The following is an 18,551-nucleotide window of genomic DNA, read 5'->3' on the forward strand; positions in this document are numbered from 1 at the left end:
TGCCGCTGTAACGCTCTCTAATATGCTTTATCCTTTCAGTAGGCTGCAACACTCCACTTCACACAGCTTCTGTTTTCACTCACCTAACCTCTTATGCCATGTTTTTTATGATTGAACACTTTTGCGTTTTTCTATCCAGGCTTCTGTTGGCCTAATTTACGAGAACCGGAAGATTCGTCCCTGCATCAGTTCCTTTAGTGCCTTTTGCTGTTCATCATTTGTCTCACAGGGGAAAGGTGGGAAACCAGAGCGTAGCGGCAAATGGCTCCCTTTCCTGTTATCATGGAACTAAGTTAACTTCGACCTGATTTTGGAACCTAGAGGCTAAAGTCATGAACTTTTTATCTTCCACCTTACGTTTGAGTCACATTCACTTCCTCCTCCGGCCACCTGTTTCTGCTTGGAAAGTCGGCCAATATGTGGAACACCTTTACACTGGTAGACTTGAAATTGAACAAAATACAAAGTATTTGGCCATTGATCAAATTGTGTCTTTGGACCTGTTTCCACTTGGTATTAGCATGTGTTTTTGGTAATCCAATCACAAGTGGTCAGGCATGATGCATTACTATATCCACCTGGTATTAACTTGGGTTCAAGTGCATCTCTTGGGAAGACTTGTGTTCAGATTTTGTTGAGACCCTTTGCTCTTATTTCGTTATGCTCTACATCAATTGCAATTGCAAATGCTTTTAAATGAACCCACCTAAAGTGGCTCATGAACGAGCTGGAAAGCATGGAAAGGAAATGGTTGTGAATGGCAACTGCATTTTTGATGGTAATCTATGGCTGTGTCCGGAAGCTTAGGCAGTTCTTGCTGGAAATGCCATCAAAAGTGGAAAGCGTTGGTCAAAAGCGTGTATATACACACAAAATGACACCAAAACATATGGATGCCAGTCCAGCAGGTGGCGATGTCTGTTGTGTAAATGTAACATGAACAGGCCTGTAGACAGCCATTGTTATTTTTTCTTATCAAGTGCTCACACACAGTATATATATTGAATGTGTAAAATGCATGTGCTTGAATCATTATTTTCTTAAAATCTAGTTTAAGGGGACTATAACATCCATTTATAACATACATTTTTAAAACACATTTTCAAGATTTTGTATTTTCAGATTGAAAAAAGAAACGTGCAAATGTGTGTCATGTAAAGAAATGTGCAAAACATTTCAAAAGTGTACTTCTATTAGGTTTTTTTGTGCATGTGTAAATGTAAAAAAATATTAGTTATGTTCTATCCAAGTTCTATCCAAACAATAAATAATTAATTATTTAATTAATCTCCTTAATTCTGTCATCATATACTCATGTTATTTAAGAACACATTACATATAGTTGAAGTCAGAATTATTAGCCCCCCTGTTTATTTTTTTCCCCAATTTCTGTTTAACTGAGTATTTTTAACACATTTCTAAACATAATAGTTTTAATAACTCATCTCTCATAACTGATTTATTTTATCTTTGCCATGATGACAGTACATAGTATTTGACTAGATATTTTTCAAGACACTTCTATACAGCTTTTTCGACATTTAAAGATTTAACTAGATTAACTAGGTTAGGGTAATTAGGCAAGTCATTGTACAACAATGGTTTGTTCTGTAGACTATCGAAAAAAAAATATAGCTTAAAGGGGCTAATAATTTTGACCTTAAAATGTTTTTTTAAAAATTAAAAACTGTTTTTAATCTAGCCGAAATAATGCAAATAAGACTTTAACCAGAAGAAACAAAATTATCAGACATATTGTGAAAATTTCCTTGCTATGTTAAACAGTATATGGGAAATGTATAAAAAAGAATAAAAAATCAAAGGGGGGAGGGGGGCTATTAATTCTGACTTCAACTGTATATGTATAAAAGAAATGAAAAAAGCAGTCATTCCAAATATTTTGCATTTTACAAGATCAGGCATGATAACTATAATGCTCCACCACAGATTTTGAATATCCTTGCAGACGTGAAAACCGCTCAAATGGTGCATTTTGTTTTAGCAGACAAATTGATTAAATAACTGAAGAAGTCAAACCAAGATGTACTCTTAAATATAACCATAGAATCTGTGCTAGTATTTGCCTGAACATCACCATTAGATGGAGCAGGATACAATCAAACACATGCTGTGTTCAAAATGATGCTGAAAAATTCCTGCAATTGTGCTTCAAATGAGCTTCTCTGATGAGACTTCTAGGAATGTATTCAAACTTAAACGTAAATTAATTTATTGATTGCATTTACAGTGTGTAAACTTGCTACATCTTCAGTTTTATACTGCTGTGTATTTGGTTTGTTTTTTGAATATCCTGCTCTGGATGGTATTTATTGTTATGTTGTTTGATGTTTGATTATATATCTGTTAAAGATTTAAAACATAAGGATTTTTAAAACATTTTACCATTGGAAAATAGTTATACAATAAAATAGAGTGTTGCGACTTGATCATGTCAAATCCAAATACATAGATTCCTGATTTTCCACACTTTGTAAAGTGCCTTGCTGCCTGATATTGAAGGTTTGTCATTTTATGACATTGTGTCCATGGGCTAGTCATTTATATTATTTTTATATTATTATTTTACTTGAGATCCAAAAACCACATCTGCGATTCTTGTGTTTGCCCAGAGGGTAGTAAAAATCCCCTAAAAATGTGAGCTTTTTTTCCCCCTCGTCCAGTATGTAACAACAGTTATTTTCGCATTGTGGTTTTTGATATATAGTTGACCTTTCCTAATAACAGAGCCATGCTGAAACTGTATGTTCTCTAGAACTTGTTTGCACAGTCAAAACCACAGTAATAATAGTTCATGATCTAGACATCAGGTGTGATCTGTCAGGAAAAAAAGAAAGCACAAACCACCCCCAAAGGGCCGAATAGGAATATCCTGTTCATTAGGGGTACAAATGAAAAAGTGTTGACAGATGATAACGTAAGGTTTGTTTATTCCTTTATCAGTAGAACTCTCCAAAATTTCTGCTGTCCAAACTGGGTTTATTTAAGGTGCAATTGATCACGGCCACCCACCTTGTGTTCTTTTAATGCAAAAAAAAAAGTTGATGTGGCTTTCTATTACAACATATGTTATTGAATTGGAAGGAAGAATATAATTGTCACATTCGTTTAGCTCTTTTAAAGGGAAATGAAATAAAGAGAAGCACATTTTGCCTCGGTCCGTGCAAATGGTGGAGAAACTGGATGATACGCTGCACTTTGAAATTACGCGAGCTTGAAATTGTCTTCTTTGTGCTACTAATGAAAAGTGACTGGTGAAAAGACGTAAATAGATGGGATTTAGTGGCAGTAGAAGATTGTGTGGTGTAAAATGAATATCAACAATACAATTGGGGAGCAACTACAGAGCATAAAGAGTCACATTTGGCCCAGTGGAAGAAGAAACCTTTTTGTTCCACATCTGCATCTTGAACTGAACAGGATGAAGCATTTAAAAGCTTTTGTTTGTTTGCAAGGCTTAGTCTGCTCCTTAAATCACCACAGGCTTTTACAGTTGATTTTCTTCTATAAATCTTTGATGATTAGACAGTCGTTAAGCTTGCACTTGGCTAATTAGGAGAAATTATAATCCACAATTGCATTATACATATTGTTAACATAACACATGTGACTAAAACCAGTCATAATTGTATTTTATTTACATTTTTTATTAAGATTTATACATCATTAGCTGAATAAATAAACTTTTATTAGATGTCTGGTTCATTAGGAGAGGACAATATTCAATCAAGATGCTACTATTTGACATTCTGAAATCAAAATACTGAGAAAGTACTTAAAAGTGAATAATAGCAATCAAAATAAAGTTTTGATATATTTACATTAGGAAATGTATAAAATATCTTCATTAAACCTGATCTTTACTGAAAATTACTTTTTTTTTAAATAAAATTTAAAAACAATAATTTGACCCATACAATGTGCAACTCGTGTAACATAAGACTGTAGTCCGTGGTCACATATTTCAGCATATACATGACTAAAGCTATTTAAAAGGTTCATAATTATTGCATGTTTAGCTTTTATGACATAATCACAAATGAAACAATCCGTCCTGATTTTATGCCTTGCTGCATCCAGAACACTCTGATATATCTGCAAGTGTTTGTCTGTTTGTGCGTCTGTGTCTGCGTTTTTGCACCCCGGATCCATCGTTTCTACCTCTTCAGTCAGTAGTTAACTAGGTGCATGTGTGAGGATGTGTAAAATTGACTGGAATGCTGTGCCCCGCCAAACCCCCCAGCCCGATGCCCCCCTGGAGATAAGTGAGATAGAGCAGGGGATGTCTGGCAGATCACTGCCCCAAGACTGGCACACCCATCTCTATCACCAAACCTCTGCCTTCTCCCTGAAGGACTGTCCTCCTGTCTGTCATCATACCTTTTGCTAAAGGTTATTTCAATGTGAAGTTATTATTTAAAGTGTATAATTCAATTCCAATTGCACTGGAGCCTAGACCAGAACACAAGTTTTTTATTCCTCAAATCAAATGACTGTAATAATAATATTCTGATGAAAATAAGGATTAAATTGTGTGGCTCTCTTATCACAATCACTACACAGACCTACATCTTGAGTAAAAGTCTTGGTAACACTTTGTTTTTATGGTCCATTTGAGTATTAGTAGACTGTCTGCTTAATATCTGTTGATACTGCTCCTTCAACATGCATTTAACTGACTAGATGAAACTTTGCAAGTACATGTCAACTAACACTAACCCCAACCCCAACCTAACAGTCTTATCATGAGAATTAGTTGGCATGTACAGTAGATACAATGTACCTTAAATTCAACAAACGGACCATCAAAATTAAGTGTGACCAAAGTAATTTGTTTAGGAGGATTACATGAATTGAAGTAGTTTTTTAAAAAAAGTCAGATTTGTGAAAATTAAATTTGCAATTGTAAGATATATTATAGATTGTTTAAAAGTCTGAAGTTTGTCTCATAAGCACACTTTTATTTCTATGATGTGGTAGTTATGATCTCCCATGAATATTTAATGGGGAAAATTACAACAAATGTATTCTAAATTTATTTAGAACATAAAATTACAAAAATAAATAAATAAATAAATAAATAAATAAATATTACAACTTCTGAGTGATATTTTAATTGTTCATATTTTTAGTTTTTGTATCATACACACCTGAATTTTACCATCATAGAAGATTGATTGATTGGCTAATTTGTTAGCTTTCATGAATGTAAAAAAGTGGATTGCTTTGTGTTTTTAGCAATCAGACTAATCAGAATCCTATATCTTTTTATATAGTTATTGAAAATAAGATTAAAATGCAGCAATTCTGTTTTTAATTTGTTTTGTTTTATTTTCCCATTAAGAAAATAAGTCAATTCTAGACAAATGCTCTGACCAACTCATTCTAGTTGTACTGTAGTTGTTGCATTTTATATTTTCATTAGATATTAATTTCTGTGCTTTTACAACATCGTTATCATTTTTGTAAGCTGAAGGAAAATGGCAGAAATATTTTCACTTAAACATATTTGGATATACAGTACTCTAAAAGTAATCAATATTGAAGTGTGCAATACATTGTGTCCCATAATCATAATTTGACTGAATATCTTGCCTACCTGAGTATGTACTTACAGACAAAGATTCTTGTCTTTGAGTCAAGGCTAAAGGTAGTGGAAGCGCAGTGAATGTTCTTTTTCTGTGAAACCCTCTAGTTTAAACATCCTCTAATGCAGTTTACTTCGGTGGCTGGATGTTGTTATGGATGTGTTTAGTGTAATAAAATTAGATGCCTTAGTCCGTCTCCATCTGTTCATTGTGTTCAGTAGTAAATATTTGTTTGCTCTTCATCTCAAGTGACTTAAGTCTCTCTTTGGCACGCATCAAAATGCAAAGGAAAGTTGGCATATAACTTTAACATTTATTTAGAAGCCAACAGCAGCCAACCCAAACACTTAAATGACTCTGAAATCTCTCTGATGCTGGGAATAAAGGACACATTATACCATCAGTTCCTCTTGGACATTTCTTTGAAATATGACTGGCACTATTTGTTTTCCTTTTATTTCGTTTTTACTATTTGTGAAGTGTGCTTTTAGCAAGTTTAATGATCAGAATTAGATTCCTTTTTTTTTTTTTTTTTGAAAAAAGGATTAATGATCTCATAATGAAGGCTGACCCAAATAATAAAGGGTTCTTTGTTTATTTTATTTTATTTTATTTTATTTTTTGTCTATGCTTGTTCCATTCTCGAATGAGATATTCTTCATTCATTTTGTTTTGTCCACCAGATGAACTATTGTAATTATGTACATATTAATTAAGTAATTATTTGATGAATTCTTTTCAAAAAGTTATTTACTCAATTTTGATTTCTACCTTGGACATCAGTGTTTAGGTGCATGGGGGCTCAGTGGTTAGCATTGTCGCCTCACAGCAAGAAGGTCACTGGTCCAAGTCCTGGTTGGGCCAGTTAGCATTTCTGTGTGGAGTTTGCATGTTCTCCCTGTGTTTGCATGAGTTTCCTGCGGGTGCTCCGGTTCTCCCACAGTCCAAAGACATGCGCTATAGGTGAATTGGTTAAACTAAATTGGCTGTAGTGTGAGTGTGTGTGAATGGCTAAGTGTATGGGTTGCAGCTGGAAGGGCATCTGCTGCGTAAAACATATGCTGGATAAGTTGGCGATTCATTCCGCTGTGGCAACCCTGATTAATAAATGGACTAAGCCGAAAAGAAAATGAATGAGTGAATAAATGATGGTAAATTACTCAAATACTCAAAATTGTTTATACTGGGAATTGTTCATATTACTAAAAAAAATATTTTGTCTCATGTCATTCATTCATTCATTGTGTTTGAGTGAACATTATCTTTACAATGAATGTCTGGACATCTCTGTACAAAATATTATCAGAAATTGTAGGGATTGTTAGAAATACTCCACATTATAAAAAAAATGTCCGTATTTTGTGCTGGGCAAAAATTTATTCAGATTATTTGCATCCAAAATAAAAGTTTGTAATATATGTGTGTATATTATATATACATAAACACTCACTGGCACTTTATTAGGTACACCTTACTAGCACCGGTTTGGACCTCCTTTTGTCTTCAAAACTGTCTTAATCCTTCGTGGCATACAGTAGATTCAACAAGGTACTGGAAATATTCTTCAGAGAGTTTGGTTTATATTGACATGATAGTATCACGCAGTTGCTGCAGATTTGTCAGTTGCACATCCATGATGTCAATCTGATTGTGATTGGCTGATTAGAAATTTGCGTTAATAAGCAGTTGGACAAATGCACCTAATAAAGTGGCTAGTGAGTGTATATACACGTGTGTGTGTGTGTGTGTGTGTGTGTGTGTGTGTGTGTGTGTGTGTGTGTGTGTATATACATGTTTTGTTTATTTGTTATTGTGGGACACATACATATAAACAAAACTATATAAAATAATTTTGTTACATAGATATTTACATTTATTTTATATTTTACACATATATTTTTTTAATATCTAAATATAAATAAATACTTTCTCAAATATATGCATGCATGTGTGTATATATATATATATATATATATATATATATATATATATATATATATATATATATATATATATATATATATATATATATATATATATATATATATATATATATATATATATATATATACATATCCATACAGTATATTGTTTCAAAACAAACTTTAATTTAGGATGTTATTAATTGTGATTAATCTTTATATTTTTTCAGTTTATTAACAGGTTTTCTTGTTGTAAACTACTTAAACAGTAGTTAGCAATAAGAACTCTGACAACATATCACTTCAAACATTGTTTGAATATGATAAATGATGGCGATTATGCAGAGAAAACTGTAATATAAACTGCAGCAGTGCTAACTGCTATTTGCTTTATACACAGTCAATATGAATTAAAGTCTTTATGACAGCCGACAGTTTATTTTCTGTGTATCATTTTATTACATTTATAATAAAATGATAATCATATTAGTCAGTATATAAATCAAAGTTACAATGACTGCCAACAGCTTCTTTTCCATGCATCATTTTATTGTATCTATAACAGTAAATCATACAAGCATGTCATCTCTTGCTGCACTCAAGACATTAATGTGTGAGCTCCTCTGACATACTCTTCGATCCTATTGGATGTTTCTTGTAAAATGTGCTGCTAATTTGCACAATGTTAATGTTTTTCTTACCTACACACATCTCCTTCTGGTCACCAATGCTCACCGGAGATCACCAGCTTTCCTTTGAAATGAATGGGATCATTTTTCTTGTGTCACTGAATGCAGGTTATGATTTAATGTATTAAAATAATAAATAACAATTTTAATGAATAATCATAGATCCGTATTTTGTAGTGAACTCACCACTACTCATGAACATTGGGAAAACCCCTTTCATTTTGTACACAGAAGGCTTTCATTCAGTTTTTTTTCTCATTTCCAAAAATCATTTCCTTGCTGAATTAAACTCTCCAAGCAAACATTAAGAATGAGTTTGCTAATGAAACATGGCGGAAGTTGAAATTATTTAAAACAGTTCCTCCATGCTTTTCTTCTATGAGAAAGGGATGAAATTGATTACTTGCCCTTTTTCCCTTTTTAGTGCGAGGCTCTCGGTCTTGTGAAATGTGTTAACAGGGCTGGATGATATAGTGCACCGGCCGTGATTAATATGATAGCGGTAGAGCCGTGCGGATGTGTGATCATACCCACACTTCCTCTTCACTCAGTGGAAGCAAGTCATTTGAGCGGTTTTTCCTTACGCACACATGTGTACACACTTCCTCCAGTTTGAGGGTGAACAGTCGTCAATGCGAGGAATGTCCTGATGAGAAAGGATATTAACACATCTCTTGGCCAAATCTTTAGCCATGTGCAAAATCAGAATCAGCCTGTTTGAATAGTTGCCAAGGTCATCAAGGTCAAGCAGCTCGTATTTTCGTGTGTGTGCGTGTACGTATGTCTGTGTGTGCGTGTGTGTGTGTGTGTGTGTGTGTGTGTGTGTGTGTGTGTGTGTGTGTGTGTGTGTGTGTGTGTGTGTGTGTGTGTGTGTGTGTGTGTGTGTGTGTGTGTGTGTGTGTGTGTGTGTGTGTGTGTGTGTGTGTGTGCTTAGTGGTGGTGTGGAGCAGCTACCAAAGCTACAAATTTTATTTCAAATTTAATACCATTTTAATTTTAGCACACTTTGTCATTCTTTAGGTGAACATTTAATCCATGCAAGTTAATTGAAAAAATGTTTGTTTTGGTAATCTTCAAACAAAGTCTGACCATTTGCTTCTTCGTTTGGAGTGGCGGTTCTTCTTAGTTGATGTTTGACAGCTTCAGCCACAATATTCTATCTCACAGCAATTCGTAACTTTTTGATTTAGTGCAATGCTTCCCGCACATAGACAGGCTCATAAAAAACAACATGACACAGCAGATTTTGTTCTTCTTGGCTTTGTGGCTGTTCATCAAGACGACGACAAGGTTTGTTTGAGCTCAGGTCGACCATAACTTTTTATTACATGTATATTTTATAAAATGGCACTTTCTTTGTTTTCATTCTCCTGCTTGTGCGAGTGACGTATCTCTGTAAATCAATAGCTTGCTCCGCCTTTTGGTACCCTTTTTCATGCTAGGTACCCTTTGCAAAGGGTAACCAAAAAGTGGTATGATTCAGTTTGCTTTTAGGTACCCTTTGACAGTGGAAATGGCCATATAAGTGTACCGAAGTGAACCGAACTGTACCTAACCACTCAGTGGAAACGGGCCAATAGACCCAGACGACCGCAGACACACAGTGCATCTGGAAAATCAGAGCCCAGACCTAAATCGTATTGAACATTTCTGGAGAGATCTGAAAATGGCTATACACTGTTGCTTTTTATCCAACCTGATAGAGCTTAAGAGGTACTGCAAAGAGGAATAGGCAAAAATTCAGAAAAGACAGGTGTTCCAAACTTGTGGCATCATATTCGAAAAGACTTGAGGCTGTAATTGCTGCCAAAGTTACATCAACAAAGTATTGAGCAAAGGCTGTGAATACTTATGTACATGTGATTTTTTTAGGTTTTTTATTTGTAATAAATTTGCAACAATTTAAATTTTATTTTTTTTTCACATTGTCATTATGGGGTATTGTGTGTAGAATTTTGAGAAAATAAATTAATTTAATCCATTTTGGGAATAAGGCTGTAACATAAAAAAATCTGAAAAAGTGAAGCGCTATGAATATTTCTGTATGCACTGTATATTGACGACCGCCCAAGTATATTTGATGACATTTCTTTTTATTATTATTTATATTTTACACTTTTTTTATGTATAAGCCCAATAGCCAAGCATCCACGATCAATTAACTACTGGAAAATCTCGTCTTGCCCTATACGTTTCCTACTTTTTTTTTTTTTGTGCGCAAGATCTGTCATCACTTCCACAGACATTCTCAAGTGCTCTGCAGAGACCGACAGAGACGTGCCTTTTTTGAACTTAAAAATTTGTTTGTTCAAGGTTTCTAAAAATCTTCTAAAATATCCAACATTCGGCTTTTGGGTTAGCTTTCTAAGCTCAATAATGACATCATTTTTATTTTAACCCTGATTTACTTTCACTTACCTTCACAGCTGAAAGTGCGTGCACAGCTGCAAGACTGAGATTCTTTGATCTAAACGACTCAGATAAACTTTTCTATTTACTTAGAGAGGGCGAAATTACATCTAAACTGGAAAAATATAACAGCAAAGTATGTACACTATTAGAAATGGCTAATTATATATATATATATATATATATATATATATATATATATATATATATATATATATATATAATCATTTGCCTTATTTAAATAATCTACAGTTTTTATTCTTGTAATTACTGGATTTTTATTCCATAGATGTTTTTATTCCATTAAGTCATTTGTTTCTCATTTACTGTACAAAATGTCAGCAGCAGATTTTACCTTTCAGTGGGTGCACATGGCTCCTGAATAGAATAAAAGTAAAACAAATAGTGGATGTCTTTTTTTATTATTTTAAGCTATTAAAAAAAACTTCAACCTATTGAAAAGAAATAGTGTACAATAAATACAAATATTGTTAAAAATCACTTATTTTGTTGCATATAGGTAACCATGTGCCGTGGGTAAAAGGTGTGTTTCAATCCAGCTACCACCATAAGGATATTTTAAACCTGTGGGATGAATGAATGTGTATGAATTTGTACAATCTCATTCTTAAAATTTAGTATGGTTTGCTTATCACACAATGACGCTTGGGTTTAGGGGTGGGGTTGGGTATCACACCTACATTTTCATATGACTGAACTCATATAAATTCATACAAATTAGCCACTAAACTGACACAACGTAAAATAGTTCACTCTCAAGTGGTTCTAAACTTTTAGAAATTTCTTCTGTTTTTTCTGATTAATGTTAGAAAAAAAACAGCCGTTGACATCCACTGTAGTATTTTTTGTTCATACTATGAAAGTCAGTGGTTGTTTTTTCCCAACGTTATTGAGTATTTCTTCATTTGTGTCCAGCAAAAGAAACGTAAAAAGGTTTGGAACAAGGGGAGGGTGCGTAAATGACAAAATATACATTTCTGGGTGAACTACCCCTTTAAATAAAGAATTTTAAAGTGACACCAAATGATTCCTGTTTTAAAAAAGGTATATAAGGGTATATAGACAACTATAAATTCACAGGGATTTGCTGTGTATCTAGGCACCCAGGAACACACTCTTTATGAACTACTTCCAACAGTATATTCCAGTTAAATCCTAAAACAGTTTGAATTGCAAAGCAATGACATTATTGTCCATCATTAAACTTTTAGGACTGTATGTCCAGTAAATGTGAATGGGACCTGATGTAATCTTCATGATTGCTGTTTTTGTGTTTGTACAAACACTGGCCTTTGAGCTAGTAACGGCTTTTTTTTTTGTTTTGGATGAGTTTCATGGCTGCTGTGTTATGCAAATGTTTACCTAGTTGTCATTTATTGCAATTCTGCAACATGCTAATCCACATGGCTGTTTTTGTCTCTGTTTCTGCAGCCAACGGTATGTACATGGGGAGCCAAGAAATGAGATTGGTTGTTGAAAGAGACAACGCAACCATACATCAACACCTCAGCAAGGTAATAACCACAAACCATTTGAACAGCAGACCAGAGCGAAAAACCAAAAAAAAAAAAAAAAAAACAGGAATTAAAAATTCTGGACTTAATGAAAGCTATAAAAAATTGGGAAAAGTTATTTCTTTCCCTGTAATATTATTATCATTCTTTTATCATCATTATTATTCAAATGTCTTTTAAGTGTTTCCACTAACAGATTTTGGCCGGCAGGAAGGAAGAAGCACTATTTAGAATGTTGTTTGAATACAATATTACAATTTATTATTATAACTGATCAATTTACTTTAAACAAACTGTACTGTGCGCAGTCTCCAATTTGTTTGTGACTAATTCTAGATTCTAGATTCTATGTTACAAAATGTAAAGGTACAAATGAAATCAAACATATAATTTGTGAAAGTTGCCAAAAGGATAAATATGTCCAATGTTACAAGAAGAGATAAGAAAAAGAAGAAATAAGTTTAAGTAATAGACGAATGATGTATGTGGTAATGGGGTTGGAAAATAATAAGCTTGTGCTTCATCCCACTTTATTTTAGACCATGTTGAAATGTATTTTTTGTTAATGATATTTTATGTATGATATTTCTGTTCGAAAATAAATAAATCAAATCAAATTAAATCATTGAAAATACTGTGATAAAATAAATGGTTATATTTTAAAGACATGTCTAGGAACAATGTAATTTAATTAAGTGCTTCTTCTACGGTCTGATACACACTTTATATCGTATCTCAGTCAGGCAGTGAAGATCAGTGATTTTGAAGAAAGCAGATCTTAAACAGCAATTTTAGTTAACCGGAAGTGTGTGAGCTGGTTTCTGAATAATCAAAGTCTATGTACATATACCTCATTCTCAAATGCCATATTTTAATGTAACATCCTAAAATGCAGATAGAAATAGGTGGATGGAAACAGCCATTCCTTGTCAAAGCTTTAGAAAACTCTTGAGCCCGCAAACTGATCGAATGTTAGCCCTGTCTGATCTGTGCATCCCACCCATAATCCCACAGAGGAAGGAAGCTCCTTCTTTTCCATCCAACATCCACTGTCTGTTGGTCTGCATGGGTGTCAGAGTGTGTAGCGTTCCTTGGTATCAGCTTTGCAGTCCGTCCTGCTTGCCAATAGCGATGCTAGAATCATTTTCTTCGAGAAACGCCGAAGGTGAAGACAGGAGGTCATACGTTTAAACCCCTCTCAGCCTTAAACCGCATGCATCTGACTCCTCGATTAGATTTATGGGCTGTGGTGAAATCGATCAGGCCGACAGATGTAGAAGCCATCACGATTAACTGGTACAGTCGGCAAAGGCCAAACATTATGCAGTTTGTCAGAGAAATCATGCAAAGCAGCTGACAAGAGAATTTGATCTTTCTATTGTGTCCGGCTCTTGAGGTCTCACCAATAAATAGCCTTTAGAAATCAGCACGGGTGGTTTGATGTTATTGGCACCATCGAGCAGAGGTTATTGAAGGAAATACCCTTCAAGTGTCCCGCTCTTCTGTCCGGGGGGACGTGGCGGATTTAATGTCAATCTTTCTTATATTTTTGTTTTATTGAAATGCAATCTTGATTGTTTTCCCATTTGGATCCCGTGTGAAGAACTCGCTTTGCTATGCCTTTGCTGACGATTTTCTCCGTGATTTATGAAGTTATTCCGCTTTACAGATTCATGGCACATGATGGATGGTCTAATTTAATTCATGTTTATTGGACAAATTAAATATAACAAGATGATTTATAGAGATTTTTTTTTTTTTTTTTTTGCTTTAATTGGTACAATTAATGAAATGAAATGAAATGAAATGAAATACTGACTTACCAAACAAATTTGTATTTTCTTTTTTTTTTGGTTGCTTTTTTTGCAGATTACTTTGTACAAAAAAAAATATTTTGTTGTTTTGTAAAAGCGTATTTTACTTTTAAAATTGTTTAATTAATGTTAAATGTATTTTATGTAGGGACTTTTCTCATTAATTTAAGATTTATGCAAAGTCTCTAATTTAATAATTTATTCTTGTTTCTAATTCATACAATTAAAATATAATTTCATAAAAACGACAGATTTGTTCGTGCCGTCTGAACCACCAAAGTATTTTATTTTATTTTATTTTACTTTATTTTATTTTATTTTACTCTGTAAAACCCAATAAGTTAAGACCACTTAAACCGTTTGAGGAAACCAATTGCAACAAACCATTTAAGTTCAAAAACTAATCCTAATGAGTACTGTGAACTGTTTAAAGAAACAATTTGAACACAGTAAAAACCAATAAATGAAGAGAACTCAAACCAACTAAGTACTGTAAAACCTAATAAGTTAGGGTAACTCAAACCATTTGGGGAACCGATTGCTACAAACCATTTCAGTAAAAAAAACTAATCTCTATGAGTACTGTGAACTTACTCTATTTAAGTTGAAGTAATGAGGTATTCATTAACGGATTTCCTTCAACACTGAGTTCAAAACACTTTTCAAATGAGTAGAATTAACTTTCAGTAAAGTTTGAGTTAACTACACTCATTTCATTTCATAAAGTTGACTGTTGGGTTTTACAGTGTATTCATATTTTTTTCTATTTTTTCTATTTTTTATTTTATGCATTTAAATCGTTGGTAAGGCTTTTATTGCATTTAATAAATGTTTTATGTTATTGTCTAAAAAGATAAATGTAAAGTCTTTTTTAGAAGGGCATTTACTAATTTTGTCTTTATTTTTTTATTAAAGTTTATTTAATAAAGTTTATTTAGTAAAGTTTACATTTATTTTTGATAATGTGATTTATTAAATCATTTGACATTCTTGGTTTTAATTATTTTCTTCAAAGAAAAAGGTTTGGAGCTTCAAATGAAGACTTATGTCATTCACTGATCATTTATTTCTAACATCTTGATTTGTGCTATAAAAGAAGATACTCCAGTGGTGGTTAAAGTTATTGTGTAAATAACATCTGAGGGCAGATTTGTTTTATTTTAATTTTTTTTATTCTGCCATCACATACTGTACTTTTAAAAAGGAAATGTATTATTATTATTATTATTAATAATAATAATATTATTATTATTATTATTATTATTATTATTATTATTATTAAGCAGCACTCTCTACAGTGGCTGACAGAAAAACAGAAAACCTTATGATTTATTTAATGTTTTGTTAACAAACGCTATAAAACAAACCTAAATTACGTCAGTTAAAGTCTTAACTGGGCTGTTCGTTTTGTGTTTTCCTCCATCAGATTATTTTTTACTATGGAGCCACGGATCACTGGTGTCCAGTAAAGTATTGCCATGATATCAGGAAGGACTTTCCTGAAGGGGACATTCGACTATGTGAAAGAGGCATCCGGCATGCTTTCGTCCTGGATGCAGGGGAGGAAATGGCTAAAATGACAGCAGAGTGGATCTCAGATGACCTCAGGACGCTCTGACAGTGGCTAAACATTTAGCATTTTAACCACTTTAATGTCTGCAGGCTATAAATTGTACCTGGGCCCCCTATGAGTTTTTTAAGAACATTACTCATAGATTTATAAACACATATGTCTCTTTATCGATTGTTTCTATGGGCTGCTATACGTAAGCTTTCCAGCCTAGTATAATTATCAAAACATTGTCTGTGAGCACTTGACGAATCATTTCTTCCACTACACTCTCAGTATTAAAGGTACAAAACCTGTCACCTTTTAAAAAGGTACTTTTAGTACCTAACAGGTCCACATTTCTACCTTAAAACAGCATTCCAACGGTCTAATCCAATTCAATGATTTATGCTAAGCTAAGCTAAAAGTGCTCCAGTCACATCTGAAAATATTAATTATTAAAAGAAAAACTGTTGGGGACTTGTAAAATGAACCTATTTCTAAAAACATGGAGTGTTCTTTTAAAGGTGTATATTAAAAGCTAAAAAGTACAAATGTATTCATAGTACCTGTGAGTGGTCCTGAATTGGGGAAAAAAGCATCAAAACATACCTTACCAGCATTTTTCAGAGGGCTCCCCCATGACATGACAGTAAGCTGTATCTATAATAAAGAATTGCGAATATGCAGATAATATAACAGTCTTATTGATAAACACACACATTTATTTGCTCTGCGCTGCTGAGGTCTGTGGATTAAATGAAGAATGAGCTAAAAGATGGAGAGGAGCCCAAATCTGCCTCCATTTTTATATTACATTTAAAGGGGACTAAATCCATTACAAATGTGTGTACAACTCAATAGACCTAATGTTAAATGTTTAAGGAGTGCTAAGTATCATTTTTTGGGGCTAAAGCGCTATACAAATCCTCATCTATCAACAGTGTGCAGCAAACACCAAGTACATGAAGTGAAGAAATGGCATGTAGCGTGGAGCATCCTTAATTAATATCAATTCATTGTTATTATTCTTTTTTTTTTTTATTCAACATTAAAATTTCTTAAGCTAAAAAAATAACATGATTAAAAAGATTCCGCAGCCTGACATGAAAACACTGTGCTCTGAATGTGGGGAAGTTTTTTATTAGCAAAAAATTATATAATTTTATATATAAATATAAAAAACATAAGACAGAAAATAGAATAAGATAGAAAATGCATCTGCTATGGTTTAATTAAAATACTAAAAGACCAAAAGGACCAAAATTGTTCAAAGAATTTTTTTTTCAAAAATCATGCAGCGGTATCAATAAAATGTGATTAATATAATTAGCGAGTTTTAGTCGTTTTTTGCAATGAATTTCTGAAAGTTTTAGAAAAATCACATTTCATATTTATACATCTTCTGAATTCACATTTGTATTTTAAATATCTCTATAATAATTTCATATAAAAAAATTGAAAAAAGAATATTGAGTAATTAAAGAGAAACTATTGTATACTGAATACTGTTTTAGCATTAGTACATTGCATATGTTTCAATTAAATGTTTTACACTCAGAACATGTTACCTGTGATTTGATTTCCGCCTAAAGAGAAATTGTGTTAATATTGCAGGAAATGTCTGCACTAGCACGGGTCAAATTTGGTCCTGTCAGCAGTGACCTGGAACCTCATAAAACCACAAAATTATACATTTTAATGAATCTCAGGCTGACCCTGGTTTAAGCGTGAAAAATTATGCATTTTTCAGCCCTGGATCATTTTTATTTTCCAGACGGCATCAGTGAGACTCTGGAATAGTGTTTTACCTGTAAAGCTGCTATTGTCTTACCGTGAGATCTATTTGGATTCTATGGGCCCCGACTTGGCTCTGGCATGTCCCAAGAGCTTGCTTTATGGTGAGCGGAGAAGCCAAAGAGGGACCCCTTATAAGAAAACCCGGCTGTAGGTTTGTTCTCTGCTTGCATGATTTCCTGGGGGTTACCAAGTGAAATATTTTGACAGTTTACCTCAACAGCCTGGGGAGCCGTAATGTTATTCAGTCTTCTAACCACCTCAGTCAATGTAACGAAACATCAAAACTCCCATGTTTTACTCTGATGCTCAATGTGACTTTAGCTGATAGTCCTGAACTTTAAGTGATAGGACATGCAAAAAAAACAATCCATTATGTCCTTCCCAACCTGTGACTTTCTTCATTGTGGGACACACATCCATCCAGTCACATTTTACCATAATAATGAAAAGAACAAGGACTGTCAATCTCCAAAATGACAAAAAACAAGTATTAAAACATGAGTCAATCGTTATTCCACATCTGCTCAAGCCTAGCATTGGAACAGACCAAAATTTAGATCATTATGTACTGAAAATTATTTTCCTTGCCACATTCCTGAAAGTATTGGTCATGTCCATTTCCTGGATGAATCATTCATTTGATTCTTGAACCTTTTCAACACATTGGTTGATTCAGAAACCAGTCTAAAGTATTTGTCTGCAAACAAAATTTTGACTCTTTTAAAACAGCCCAGAAGAGGAGATAGAATAAGTCAATAAAAAAACTTTTAGTTGAGTATAAAATTTTTATACAAATTTATTTAAATTTTAAAAAGTCAATTTAGACCATTATAGATTTATCCCAAAAAAAGAATCTTTACATTTACAAATAGCGCCCAACAACACCACCTGCTTCGAATGTTATCACTTGATGGAATGGCCATTATCACTGGTTATCATTTGATAGATATGAGCCAGTAGAAGCCTTCTACACCTACTAGTAGGTTCAGAAGGCTGTTATCATCCATCCGCATGGTTAATCAGCTATACTAATAGAAAAAAACTCCTGTCTTTACATTACTGTGACGATTGGGTTTAGGGTTGGGATAGGGGTAGACTTTAATAATATTAAAAATTATGGGAAATTTAATAAATAATATAAATATTTCTTGTTAACTTCCTGCCGCAGCTGTATGTGATCTATAGCTGATTAACCAAGTGGATGGATGATAACAGCCTTCTGAGCCT

The 18,551-nt window shown here is 33.4% G+C and overlaps 1 protein-coding gene across 2 annotated transcripts in view; it reads left to right on the plus strand.

Moving 5' to 3' along the window:
- ldah (lipid droplet associated hydrolase) overlaps nucleotides 1-16,083 on the plus strand; it is a 68,570-nt gene extending 52,487 nt beyond the window's left edge. Inside the window, exons 7-8 of one of the 2 annotated variants that reach the window (XR_015512699.1) lie at nucleotides 12,079-12,161; nucleotides 15,402-16,083. Coding sequence is in view for 1 of the 2 variants with exons in the window: in NM_001130785.1 (NP_001124257.1) it covers nucleotides 12,079-12,161; nucleotides 15,402-15,593 (275 nt within the window). In the remaining variant the exon portion in view is untranslated. The remainder of the gene's footprint in view (nucleotides 1-12,078; nucleotides 12,162-15,401) is intronic. The other variant, NM_001130785.1, reaches the window with a different exon arrangement.
- The last annotated feature ends 2,468 nt before the right edge of the window (nucleotides 16,084-18,551 follow it).

Source organism: Danio rerio, chromosome 17 (genome assembly GCF_052040795.2).
Source record: "Danio rerio strain M-AB ecotype USA chromosome 17, GRCz13ab, whole genome shotgun sequence".
Taxonomy (NCBI): domain Eukaryota; kingdom Metazoa; phylum Chordata; class Actinopteri; order Cypriniformes; family Danionidae; genus Danio; species Danio rerio.